This window comes from Oryx dammah, unplaced genomic scaffold (assembly GCF_014754425.2).
Source record: "Oryx dammah isolate SB20612 unplaced genomic scaffold, SCBI_Odam_1.1 HiC_scaffold_18, whole genome shotgun sequence".
Lineage (NCBI taxonomy): Eukaryota > Metazoa > Chordata > Mammalia > Artiodactyla > Bovidae > Oryx > Oryx dammah.
Window position 1 is genome coordinate 77362120 of NW_024070202.1, and position 13941 is coordinate 77376060.

General features: G+C 57.5%; 1 protein-coding gene across 13 annotated transcripts in view; it reads left to right on the forward strand.

The window, feature by feature from the left end:
• Positions 1–13941, forward strand: part of CAMK2B (calcium/calmodulin dependent protein kinase II beta) — an 89084-nt gene that overhangs the window by 30254 nt on the left and 44889 nt on the right. For all 13 annotated transcript variants that reach the window (XM_040259844.1, XM_040259838.1, XM_040259837.1 and 10 more), the window contains exon 2: positions 2174–2268. In XM_040259844.1, coding sequence (XP_040115778.1) covers positions 2174–2268 — 95 coding nt within the window. The remainder of the gene's footprint in view (positions 1–2173; positions 2269–13941) is intronic.

Sequence of the window (13941 nt, forward strand, 5' to 3'; positions counted from 1 at the left end):
TCCTTTCTTTTTTTTTTTTTTCTTAAAATGAAAATTTTGAGACTGCAACTCATACACAGTGAGAAAATCACACAGGACAGAGGATGTGGAGTGACTAGTGTGCCAGACCCCAGCTCCCTGCCCCCTCAGAGGCAGCCGTTGCCCTGTTCTGACTTTGAAGAAGCAAAAATATAGCTCTAAGCACACCTATTCACCTATTGATCATAAAGACCTGGGATGTTAAGAAAATGTTCAATTAGATCTAGTGTAATATTTACTTTTTTCCCATGGAAGTGAATAGTCCATTTTAATGAAGTTTTTTTTTGAATTGTAATTTTCTTATTGCTATTTTTTAAAGGTAAGTTAGACTTTAAAAAAAATTCATGTATTTATTTTTGACTGTAATGAGTGTTCGTTGTGGTGCGCGGGCTTCTCACGCAGTGGCCGCTCTTGCTGCAGAGCATGGACTCTGGGGGCTGCGGGCTCTAGTAGCTGTGACTCCTGGGCTCTAGAGCGCAGGCTCCATAGCTGTGGCATGCAGGCTTGGTTTCTCTATGGCATGTGGGAGCTTCCAAGACCAGAGACTGAACCTGCACCCCCTGCGCTGGAAGGGCAGAACCTAACCACTGGACCACCAGGGAATGCCCCAAAGTTTTATCCCAAAAAGGATTATAGCAGAAATGTGTTCTCTGTTTAAGACGTTGCTTTCCTGTCACCTGGAGCCCGGGCTCAAGCAGCTGGTGGGCCTCTCAGGCTCTGTGGGCAGCAGGGGTGGCGGGGGGGTGGGGGCGATGGTGCTGGGTTCCGACGGGGGCTGTGCCTGCAGGGCCTCTGGGGAGGGGAGACAGAGGAGGGGCCTGTGGTCGGGGGTGTCCTCCTCCCCACTGGTCCATGTGCTCAGCCTTTGTGCCCACCTCCCGTGGCAGCCTCCAGTCTGGACCCTTCCCCAGACGTTTCCTGTTCTGGCTTTGTCTCATACATGCTGGGTCTAATGTTCTTCGAAAATGATCTCAAATCAAATTAAACCAACGGTGGTGACAAGTCGAATATGGTGGAGGACCTTCTGATGGACCCCAGGCTCCCTCTGGCCTGTGCTCCCCACTGGCCCCGGGACCCTCACGGGCCTGCTCTCAGGGCTCTGGCTTGCTCTGCCACCTCCTGCACACCGTCCTCCTCTCAAGGGTCAGTGTTTGGGGAGTCACATGCAGAACCTCTCAGTGACCTCAGCAGCGGTCACCCCGCCTTTCAGGTTTCCTTCTCCCAGCCCTCCAGGCTGGTCCCTGATCCTCTCAGAAGCGCTGATGCTGTGGGTAGGTAAATGTCTCCTCCGCTGTGGGACTGGCCGCCTCTGCTGTACAGTGGCGGTGGAGGATCTGGGGCAGGGGCCTTCACCTCCAGCTTTGCAGCGTAATTATGTGATGCTTCTTCTTCCCTCCAGAACCTTCAGTGAGTCCCCACAGGCTGCACCTCCCTATTCCACTGTCTGGAGCCGGGCCAGCGTTCATTGCTCTAGGAGGACCCTGGGTCTCGAGGACTTGGCATAGAGTGAAGGAGGGTGCTCGCTGAAAGGCCCCCAGACAGGCCCTCAGTCCTGCTGGTCTGTGAGGATGCCGAGGCTGGGGGTCTCACAGGAGCTGGGTGTGCCAGTCAACTGGGATCTGCCAGCTGCTGGGAAAGAGGCCCTGTGGGGCTGGCACGAAGGGTTGGGGGGGGGTGGAAGTCTTTTGGGGAGGGGTGCCCCTTCCTCAGGGCTTCCTTCGTGGCTCAGATGGTAAAGAACCTGCCTGCAATGCAGGAGGCCCAGGTTTGATCCCTGGGTCAGGAAGATCCCCTGGAAAAGGGAATGGCTACCCACTCCAGTATTCTTGGGGCTTCCCTGGTGGCTCAGATGGTAAAGAATCTGCCTGCAGTGTGGGAGACCTGGGTTTGATCCCTGTGTTGGAAAGGTCCCCTGGAGAAAGAGAATGACTTACCACTCCAGTATTCTTGCCTGGAGAATTTCACAGATTGAGAAGCCTGGCGGGCTATAGCCCATGGGGTCACAAAGAGTCAGACACGACTGAGCAACTAACATTAACACCAACTAACACACCTCTTCCTCACACAGATCTCTGCCCGAGGCCGGGCATCATGACTGAATGCTGGGTGTTCACTAGGGGGATTAATTGCCTCTGTTTCCTTGTTTCTCCCCTAGGGGGGCTTTTTCTGTGGTCCGACGCTGTGTCAAGCTCTGCACCGGCCATGAGTATGCGGCCAAGATCATCAACACCAAGAAGCTGTCAGCCAGAGGTAGGGAGGGAATGGCTGTGTTGGCCGGTGGGAGCCGGGGGCAGGGGGAGCCTGTGCTGGGAATGGGGCGTGGCCTGTGGCTCCCTGGCGACACAGTTGGAGCGGGATTCGTGGCTGCAGTGTGGTGTGAACGGGGTTCATGGCTGCGCAGGGCCGGGAACAAGAGGCACCCACACACCCTCCCACCTGGAATTGCACTCTTGCTCTTGTTTAGGGGCTTGTGGAACCCCCGTCTCTTCTCTCCAGGGCTGGAGGGGACAGGCATGCAGCCAGGTGGCTGATGTGGTCAGATAGTGTCATCTGCCCAAGAATGTGGGCCAGAGGAGGATGTAGGGACCTGAAGATTTTGGATGCTTGAGGGGCCACCTGAATGGCATGTTTCCTGACTCGGACCCTGCCAGTCTTCTGGACCCAGGGATGCACGTGGGGACTCATCTGACTGTGCTGGGAGGGCTGGTGTGGGGGGGTGCCTGCAGGGGTAGATGTGATGCTGGCCATGAGCTGGCCCTGGGCATGTGGCCTCACCCCATCTGGCACTTCCCAGGCCCTTGCTGGGGGACAGCCTGTTCTGGGCAGACAGACAGACCCCTGATCCAGTGGTGTTCCATGTGGTGGGGGTGGGGCAAGATGTGGGGGGAGGGGATGACATTCGGTGAGTGAGTGTGACATGGCCATGGTGGAGGTGCCGCCCCGAGCAGGTGAATTCAGAGCACAGAGGTGAGGGGACAAGGGCGGGGAACGAGGGAAGGAGTCTGGCGGGACCTGCCACCCCCCAGTGCTGTGGGGATCCCATGGATCTCCAACCCAGGATTAGACAGGAGGGGGCGGATGAGCCCTGGGCAGACAGTGCTGAGTTAAGCCCTCTCCCACCTCCTCCCATGCACACCCACGACCCTGGTTAGCATCCAGACACAAATCTAATTGAGAGGCTCCTTCTCCTCCAAGAGGCCCTGACTGTCTGCAGTCCTGGACCACATCCCGCCCCACCATTGGTGCAGAGAACGCCTCCGTCTGTGGGGTCTGCAGCTTCTCGCTCAGCAGCCTGCGGGGGCGAGCAGCTGAACCTGCTGTGTGGTTCGCTGAGCCGTGTGTGGGTGTTTGGGTGCCTGCTGTGTACCAGGCCTTTGGGGCTGAGTGTTTCCAGGGGCAGGCGCTCCAGTCCCAGCCCATGTTGAGAGGCTGGTTGTGCACCAGTGGGGTCAGTCCTGCGTCCTCACTTTTGCTGCTGATGTTAGGAGGGGACAGGGGAGACACAGGGCACTGTGGAGACAGGAGGTCTTGGAGCCAGTGCAGCCCTGGGGCATGTGTGGTAGGAAGGCTCAGATCCTGCAGCTAGACTGATAACAGCAATAACACGAAAGCTAATATTTACCAAGCGTTTGCTGTGTGCACTGTACTGCCAGATGCAGGGCTGCTTCTGTGTTCCCTGACGCCGGGTGGGCGGCACTGGTCAGATACCGCTGTCACATGTGTTTGGGAGCTGTGTCTGCATACGTTGCGTTTCTAAAGCAGGAGGAGCACTCTGCTTCATTCCCCAGACTTGTGCCAGGCCACAGGAGGTGAGAGAGCCCACCTTCAGGTGCCCCCTGGACTGTTGAGGGAGACCTTCACTCATTCGCCAGCTTTACCCAGCGCCTCCCACGTGCCTGGCACTGAGGATGGGGTGATGAGTAAACACATCCAAACAAACCACTCCAGTCCCATCTTCGGGGTGGGAGCCCGGGGGAGAGCACAGGAGATTGGATGGGTCTTGAAGGATGAATAGGAGTTTGTGAGACTCAAGCAGAAAACCACTTGAGTATGAGTATGTTTCCGTGGAATCTGGCAGCTCCTTTCAAGTATATTCACACTCTACTGTTTATACCCTTAAAGTGAAAGTGTTAGTCGCTGAGTCATGTCCGACTCTTTGCGACCCCATGGACTGTAGCCTGCCAGGCTACATGGGATTTTCTAGGCAGGAACACTGGAGTGGGTTGCCATTTCCTACTCCAAGGGATCTTCCCAACCCAAGGATTGAACCTGGGTCTCCTGCATTGCAAGCAGATTCTTTACTGAGGATCAGGAGCAGTGCAAGTCTGAAATTGCCCCGTGTTCCACAATTACTACCTGCTCTTTCTTCTGCCCCCGCAGCAGCAGGCCTGCTCTCTGCCCTTGAGTCCCAGAGGCTGGGCCAAAGAGATCCCGGATCATGGCGCCATTGTAGGGCTGTGCAGACCTGGGGCTCCGTCAGCCCTGCTTCCGGCCTCAGTGTCCCAGCTGGATGCAGCCCGGGCTGGGCGGTGGGAGGCAGGGCAGCTAGCCAGGGCTGGTCTGGAATTGGAGCAGCCAGCTTTCGCCTGCTGTCACCTCCCCTCAGGAGCACTTCCCCTGTGAAGACACTCCCTGCTTTGCCTCCGCACTTGGGCCCTTGCATTGCTCAGGTCTGTGAAGGTCTTGGGCATTCCCCCCAGCCTGTTAAACTCATTATCATGGAAAATTTCAGCCACCCCCAAATATAGATAAAATGATAGAATGAGCCCCCAGCTTCAACACAACAGTTTTCAATCCTCGGGCAATTTTGTTTCATCAGTGACCCTCCCCATGCTCCACCCCACTCACATATCTTGCGGCAGATCCCAGACTACCCGTCATTTCACCACAGCGATCAGACTGTTTCTTTAATGGAAAAGGATTCTAAAACCAACCAGCCACCTCCCTGTATAGGGACCCAAGGGTCTTCTGGCCCTCCCCAGCCCCTTTTCAAGCTGAATGGGCAGCTGGAGGGGTAAGAGGAGAGGGTCTCGGACCTCCGACTCTCATCTTCGTGCTGAGTGTGGTCCAGCAGTGGGGTTTGGCTGATGGGTTTGGTTTGGTTGCTATGTGGCCTTGGCCACATGGTCCTGACTGCCTCAATGTGTGACCTTGGCCGTGTTACTTAGCCACCCTGTACCTCAGTTTTCTCAGTTGTAAAATAGGGATAAATCTAATCGCTACCCCAGAGGGGCATTGTGAGGGAGAGAGGAGTGAGGTGCTTTGGAGTCAGCCTAGCACAGTGCTGCCCAAATACCTTTTGCTTTCTTTCGCGTTTCTTGCCAGACTATCCTGCCCAGCCTGCAGGCTCTAGGACTCCTCCTCCAGGAAGCCTCCCTGGGTCCTCCCAACCAGCTTAGAAACCAGGAAGCCCGAAAGCAGTCACTTTACAAATTTTTCCATTGATCATTTGCTCCTTGAGGGCAAATGCAGAAGTTCATCTCTGCACCTTCCCACCTCCCAGCCCAGAGGCTGGGAAAACACATGTATGAACATCCCACCCTCTTCTTACTACCCTTTGAGGGCTGGCTACATAAAACCCAAAGTCCTCACCTGGCCTGAAACTCTGCCTTTGGCCCTGTCTTCTCTCTCCCTCCCAGCAGCTCTGGTCAGGCACTGGCTTCTGGTTCTATATACACGAGGGCCTTTGCACATACCTTCTCTGAGGCTCAGACAGTAAAGAATCTGCCTGCAGTGCAGGATACCCGGGTTTGATGCCTGGGTCAGGAAGATCCCATAGAGAAGGGCATGGCAACCGACTCCATTATTCTTACCTGGGAAATTCCACTGACAGAGGAGCCTGGCAGGCTACAGTCCATGTGGTGGCAAAGACTTGGACATAACTGAATGACTAACACTTGCACTTTCCTTCTAGAAATGCTTTTCCTGAACTTTGTACCTGCTTAACTCCTGTTGATGACACTTCCTCAAAGAGGTCTCCCTTGAGCCTCCAGTAGGAATCTGAGACCCAAGCACCCTGTTTTTATTTGATGGCTGTCTCACCCACTACACTGCCAGGCCTTGTGTGCAGGGCTTCATCTGTTTCGTTCACCATTGTTTCTCCCACCTTCCACCCAGGCCCTGAGAGGTGGGGAGCTCTCCATGAATCTTTTGGAATGAATGAATGCTTTGAGTGAGTGGATTTTGAAGGAGTGGATGTGCAGCCTGTGCTGGAGTCAGGTTGGTCTCCCAGGTGTGAAGCTGGGACAGGGATTGGGTGGAGCAGCATCTAGAAGAAGGTGTGCTGCAGGGTTGGGTTTGCAAGGGAGATCCCTGGCCACCACACACCTGAGCATCTGGGAATCCAAGTCCAGGAGAAGTTCTGTGGTGAAGCCGGAGAGTGATCAGGAAGCAAGGAGGGGAGGCCCGGAGCCCGTAGCTCCTCCCTGAGTCCTGGTGTTCACCTCGCAGCCTGCACCTGCGGCGTCCTGCAGGGTCAGACTTGATCCACACAGAGAGTCCTGACTCCAGACAGCGCTCCCTCCTGAGAGGCCATTCAGAAATGCTTGCCCCAGCTGTTGTCCTGGAAGGTGGCGGCAGGGGATCCATGGGTGGGGAGTCTGCTAGGCAAGTGGGAGAGTGGGGAGGTGGAGACTGGACTCAGAGATTGGAGGGGAAGCCCCTCTTCTGCCCGCTTCATTTTCAGTGCAATGTGGAGGGGTCTCACCCAGCCCTGCAGTGAGGGGGGTCCACTCCTGATCCGAGGAGACTGGCTTAGCCTTTCAAGGCTTCCAGTGATAAAGAAAGTGGCAGGAGGATGCTGGCGCTGGACACAGAAAAACTGTCCCGTCTGGTAACTGACAGCTCTTGGAGCCACGAGGACACTGCAGATTACATCCAGCTTGTGCCAAAGGCAGTAAGAGTTAGATTTTTTAAATTTAATACTTAATTAAATAGAGGATTGTGAGACATTCAGAGTCTGTGAATGTACTGAATAATAAGAGATTATTAAACTACCATTAACAAAAGCAGTTAGAGGAAAATTAATTGACGGGGGTGGTGGGGATAAGAGGATCATCATCAGGCACTTCTTGTTGCTCCCGCCTCCCTCTCCCCTCCCCTTGCTCCTTGTCAGCACCAAGTGGCTGCTCTTTAGGGCTCGTTTGATGGCCATTTGGAGGACGCCCTGTGGACCGAGCTCTTTTAGTACTCACGGGCCCCAAGCAGGTGTCCCAGAAATGACCCCGGTCAGCAGCTGACCTAGAGGAAGGAAGGAGGGACACGGCTGCACCAGAGCGGGGGCTCAGGCCCCTGGGTATTGTGCCCTGACCCTCAGCAGCATTTTCACGAGGTCCGTGGTGGGAGGCCCGTGCCACGGACGAGGAAACAGAAGCAGAGTGGCCCAGGAACCCACGGTTGTGATGAGCAGAGCCTGGGACGCTGGCAGCTCCAGTTTTCACCCAGATGCCGAGGGTCGCAGGGGGATCAGGTGTGAGGGCTGACCTCCCAGGTGGGAGGCTGATCTCATAGTGGGTGCCCGCAGCACAGCTGGGAGGCTCACCCTACCCGTGAGGAGGCTGAGGCCACCAATGAGATCCGGGCTCACCTCTGACCCTCCTCCTGACCCCAGGCTGATGCTCGGTTTACCTCCAGCTACCTTCACGTAGGGTCACGCCCTTCGCAGGGTCCGGATGGCCCCTTCTGCCTTGGGGGGCGCCCCTGTCGGCGGTGTAACGGGGAGGAGTTATCTGGTCTCTAGGGGCTCTGGGTTTGAGCCTGCACCCCTGGCCAAACCTGCCTGGGCCCCTGCTTTCCTGCTGCGACCCGTGCTGCCGGTTTCCTGTCGGCCCCCACGACCTACAAGCGGGAAGACATCCCGAGACAGAGGATAATGGGCGCCGGGAATTCGCCGAACTGGGTTACTGGAGGACGCGCCGCCGGCGCCGCATTGCAGGGGCGGCGGAGCATGCGCAGCGGGCGCTGGGGCGCCCTCCCTCCTTTCCTTCCCTCCTCTCCCCTCCCCTCCCGACCCATCCCCTCCCCTTCTCCCCCCTCCCTGCCCCTTCCCTCCTTTCCCCTTCACTCCCTTCCCCTCCCCCCTCTCCCTCTCTCGAGCACCCCTCCCTCACCTGAGCACCCTTACGGGGGCCATTCCGCAGCCACGCCCCCTCCCTTGCAGCTCCCAGGGCCCCAGGGCCTCAGCCAGGGCCTCACTGTATAATGTCCTAATTTCAAATAAAAAAAGATTTTTTAGAATAAGTATGTCCTAGGCTCCCAGCCAGCCTTTGGTGCACCTTGCTCTGGAGTAGAGGCTCCAGGGGACCCTGGGCAATGGGAGGGGGTTTCCCTAGGGACCCAGAGAGTGCAAAGGAGTGGGGGGTCCCTCCCTTTGCCTCAGGGTCAATCTTTAACTAGACAGACTCATTTCTCCCAGATTCTGTTGTCAGGGCATGGGTTTGTGTGGAGTTGCAGGTGTCCTGGTGCAGGTGGGGAGGGAGTAAGAGGGAAAGTTGGGGGCTCTTGTGGGAGATGACCCCTCCATTGCCATCCCACTGGGAAGATGGAGGAGCAATGAGGGAACCAGACTGGGGTGGCCAGATTTTGCAGTTAAATTTGAATTTCAGATAGGCAATAAAAAATATTTGAAGACAAATATGTCCCAAACTGCATGGGACATGCTTCTATTCGAAAACTGTTTACCTGCGCTTGGGACATATTTATATTAAAAACATACTTGTTGCTTATCTGAAATTCAGATTTAACTGGTCTTTTTTTTTTTTTTTTGAGCACACCATGCAGCATGTGGGATCTTAGTTTCCCAACTAGGGATCAAACCTGTGGTGCCCTGCAGTGGCAGCATGGCGTCTTAACCACTGAACCATCAGGGAAGTTCCAAATGGGTCATTTTGTGTTTTATCAGGCAATGCTAAACAGAACTGTTGAGAGAACACATCTTTGTCATTAATTTGTTAACCAAACAGGCTAAGTCAAAACTACTCCAAACTGGGCGAAGGCAGAGGAGGAGAAGAAAAGGAGTGGGGGCCAGGCTTTGTGGGCAGGAGTCCTCGGGGACACCCCCTCCGTGTTCTTGGTGGCCTCACCTGTGAGGAGGCGAGAGTGGCAGCTCTGTGGCCCTGCTCATGCTTCTGGGGTGTGTCTGGTTCTGGGGCATGGCTGTCCCTGTGAACCCCGGGTCCCGTGGGCTCTGGGGCCTGGTGGCTTGGATGATACACAAGCTCTGTGTAGTCAGGCCGCAGCAGTTCCCATTAGGCTGTAGAAGGTCAAAGGAGTGTGGGGAGGTGGCCCAGCCCCAAAAGGAGGGTTGGTGCAGGGTTATTGGGAAACGTTCCTGAGCTCCCGGGCTCTCTGGAAGTTGTTTCATCAGTTGTTCCTGTCATCCCCCCAATCTGAAGAGCTCCTTCCTACCACCCCTGCCCACCCCACATGCACCAAGAGCTCCCTCCAGGGGTTCAAGGGGCACCCGCAGGTTTGAGGACCCGATTTCTGTCCCACTTTACAGCTGACAAAACTGAGGATATGAGAGGATAGTCATTTATGGTCGGATCACCTCTTTTTTTGCCTGTTAGTCAAGGTGGGAGCCCGCCATAGGATCGTGGGCATGACCAAACCCAGGACACGGAGCCCAGAGAGCTGAGGTGGGTGGCAGGCTGCACCACACAGGCTCTGGCCCCGGGAGGCCACTGCCCATCACACAAGCCACGCAGGACAGAGTGAGCAGCCGACTCCGCGAGGCAGGCTTCATGGTGATGAAAGAGCGGGGTGCCACTTGTTCCCCCAGGGGGCCGTGGTCGCTTGTTTGAATAATTCCTTGCCTGCAGAGGGCTGAGGCCACCAGTGGGGGATGGGTTAGGTCCGAGCCTGGGAGAAGCGCCACTTGGCTGGAGGAGCAGGGTGGGGTGCCTACAGCTAGGCCATTAGGGGCCCTCCCGGTTTCACCAGACTTCAGGGCAGTGCATCACACAGGTCTCAATCATGAGATGACCCGTCTTTCTGCAGTGGTAACATGCTGGGTAATGTTGGCTTGGAGCCTGAAGAGGGCGCCTCTGCTCCCTGGAGGAGCCGCTGAAAGGCTAGACCAGAGGGACTGTGGAGTGAGGGCTCTGAGGACCACATGGCTGGCTCAGAGGTCTCAGTACAGTGGGGTGGGGAGCCTCAGGATGCCGGCCAAGCTCTCAGGCACCTGGCAGCTTGTTCCTGCCCCTCGAGAGCCCTTTCTTTGTTGCGGAGAGGCAGTGGCAGCTGCAGAACGCACACAGGCGCCCTTGCTGGGCCGCATGGCTGCCAGGTGACGCTGGTGTGATAGTTGCTGGTTGCCTTTTAGAAACAAGATCTGCTACAAGAAGCTACAGTGGCAGCCGTTCTTCTCATCCTCATGGCCCGGCCGGTGCCACCAGGGTCAGCAGCGAGACTGGACTTTCCTGGGCCCCCCAGTGCTGGATGCAGAGCAGGTTGAGATGCCCCCAGGACCCTAGGCTCTCCCTGGGTGAGCAGGCTGGGCTCAAGCATGTCAGCCTGCTGAAAGCTTGAGAAGCCTGATGGGAAGGCCTTGGGATGGCTGAGGCCTCTGGGCCAATCCCCCTGGGTAGTGGCCCAGCCCTACTCCCCCCACCCTCCAGCCTTCCTGGGCCCTGTCAGAAAGTTGGGAGCGATGTTAATAACAGCCGAGGGCTCTTGGCAGTTCTGCAGGCCTGTGAAGAGCCCAGGAGCTGGTCCGTAAACAGCAAGCGCTAGTTGCAGTGGTCCTGAGGCACTCCTGTGCCCTGTAGTGGAGGAACCACCAGGGTCTCATACTGTGCTCCCCTGCGAACTTCATCCTCCCCCTGAACCAGCTTGTAACCAGTGACAGTGACTGGATGGTCAGGCCCTGCTGCAGAACACTGCGCTGCCCCTGGAGTCGGGCTGGTTTGTCCCATACGTCCCAGGCCTGGGAGCCCTGTCAGGAGGCAATAGCCACCAAGGCCCTGGCCTGGTGATGTCCTTCCTGAAAGACCTATCCTCCTCTGCAGCCTTCCATCCTGTGCCTAGAAAGGGGATGAAGCCGAGGTTGGAGCCTCCAGCATCACCGTTGCTGGTCCGAGTAGTTGTGACCAAACGCCAGGGGTCCTGCACCAGCCAGAGACGGAGCCACCCCTCTGCTGGGTGAGGGAGGGCAGATGCCGACGCTGTCCATCTCGGGAGGTTTGAGGAGAGCTCGGGCCTTCGGGGGGAGGGGGAAGCTTCCATGTCCTGTTCTGTGTCCAGCTGTTGGCTTTGCAGGGTAGGCGCGGTCCAGGCTCCCTTTCCCTCCAGGCTAAACCAGCAGTGGGCTCAAACCGGCAGATGCTGGTGCTTACACTTGAATTGGCCTCTGACTGCCCTGGTGCACCCACCCCCAGGCCTGCCCACCCCCTTCCTGGGACCCTGAGGATCCTGTACGTGGTGGCACAAAGTGCCCAGGCTGAGGGCACCATGGAGGGTGCCAGAGTTTCTGCTGTGGACTCCACTGACTGCTTTGAATGTCCAGGGTATTCTGTCAGATTCCAACCCAGCAGCTCGGAACCATAAGAGCTGCCTGCCTGTGTGCCCGTGCTGTGTCCCGCTGGACCCTCACAACTTTGGGACACATGAGTTAAGGACTTGATGCTGGGTAGTGATTAACATGAGCCTGAATGAAATGGGATGTGGATGTCCATGAGCCTCCAAAGATTCTAGAAAGCTCTCTGTGCCATCCAGTGGTGTAGGCGCTAGAGACAGGTGGGAAGGAGAGGAGGGAACCCTGAATGAGGAATCCCAGGGCCCAGTGGGGCAGGTCACCTGGGGGACAATGGGTCCTTGTTCTCATGTGCAGCCATGGACTCCCACCTCCCTTTGGAAGAATAGAAGCCCCTAGAGAGGAGAGGGGAGACAACTGCTGGGGTCCTGAGTTGTTGCCTTGGAAAGAGGCTGGAGGAGGGAAGCAGGAAAGGCAGGGAGGATGACAGGCCAGATGCCCAGCTCTGCAGGGCGGGCTGCGGGGAGGGGCTAGCTTCTGAGGCAGGGGCCAGCAGGGGGGGTTTCCTCTCTTCGGTGGCCTCTCTCTGGACACACTCCCTAACCCTTTTCACACATGGGAAACAGACTCGGAGTGCAAAGCTTGGCCCTGTTTAGGGCCCTGTGCCCAGTATCCCCATGGTCACTTGAGTCTGGCCCATAAGTGAGCCTCCCATGCCCCAGCTTAATGATGTTGGTGTGAGCCCACCAGCCTGGAGGAAATGGAGCCTGGGCAGCACCCACCCTGTGGAGCCAACAGCTGGACACAGGATAGGATGTGGGAGCTACCTGTCACCCCCCGGAAGGCTACGGCTCTCTTCAAATCTCTGGAGGTGGGCGGCATCAGCGTCTGGCATCCCCCCATCTGGGGGAGGGTTGGCTCTGTCTCTGGCTGGTGCAGGACACCTGGCATTCGGTCACAGCTGCTCAGGTGAGGACAGGAAGTCAGCCGAGGGCAGGTGCTCCTGCTTGGGCACCCCACAGCTGCGTCTTCCTGCCCCGCCCACACCGCATGTTCAGGCGGGTGATTCTATAGACAAGTCTCTGCCTGGGGCCTGGCCACACACACAATCCCACACCTCATAGCCTGAGAGCCAGTCCTGTCCACCCCTTCCCTGTGGGCACCCTTATCCCCTGAGACCTCAGCCACAAGGGGCGGGTGTTCCACACTTCATGCAGGAGTGAACCCAGGTTGGGGCTTGACCCTGATATGATGCTTGGACCCCCGCTGGCTCAGTGTCCAGTAGCTGCCAGGTTTGGTGAGGTGTTCTAGGCAGCAGCCACAGTGGCCCGTGACCTCTAGCCGGTGCCCTGACATGTTCCAGCCTCCTTGTCCCCGGCCAGGGGTTCAGTAGCCACCCAGAAGGAGAGAGCAACCCAGAGCCCCCTCCATGAGCTGGGCAGTGTGGACCTTCCACGCAGGATTTCATGTTCGGTCGAGCATGACAGCGTCCTCACTTCTGACTTCCTCACTTGTCCCAGGCTGAGCCGGGGAAAGCGGATGGCAGCCCCTCCTGGTGGCTGGGCCTCCTGTCCTTCCTCCGCCCCTGCCTGGCACCTCGCAGGTGTCCTTCTGCCGGTCACAGCACTGCTGCTGCTCCTGGCAGCTGGCGAGGGGCCAGCCACCCACCCACGTCCCTCCTGTCGCCCTTCTCCTGGCTCCTTTCACCCCCCACCCCACTCTGCTGTGAGTCACCCACAGCCAGGGAGCAGGTGGAGGCTGGGGGGTTGGGATGGCAGCTGTCACCGGGCCTTGGGTCCAGTCCTGATCTTGGGGACACAGCTCTCTGGGTGCCTGTTTCCTCCACTGTGACTGGGCCCCACCCGGCAGGGTGCAGGCATCCTCTCCCACCTCCAAGGGCTGCATCTCCCCTCCCGCCCTCAGCAGCCTTCTCTTTGTTCTTGACCCAGCTCTGGGTTCTCCCATCTGGGGGTCTGTGGCTTGGGGCGCCCGCCTCACTGATGAGTTTAGGATAGTACAGAGCTATTTTGAGTCTCCCGCTGCCGTTCTTCAGGGCGTCAGAGTGAAACAGCAAACGCTGAGACCACCAGGTGGCGCCCGCGGCCCGATGGCTGTGTGCGGCCACGCCAGCCCCTTCCTGCTCCTTGGGGGCCCCCTGCCCGTCTCCTTCATGGTGGGCGGTGGGTGCCAGCTACAGCGCAGCCCCAGATGGACCTCTCCCTGCCTCCTGGGGCCTCCTGGGGTCTGGGAACTGCACTGTGCCACCTCCCTTCCCGGGTCCCCTGGCCACCCACCTTGGGGACCTCCAGGATGTGGGGTGCGCCTGGCATTAAGATCAAGGTAGAATCACTCAGAAGCTTCCAGGCCCCATGTTGCTAGGGACACAGGCTGCGGAGCTGCGGGGTGAAGCCTCGTGGGCTGTGGCAGGAGCTTAGGGTGTAGGAGCCGCTGAT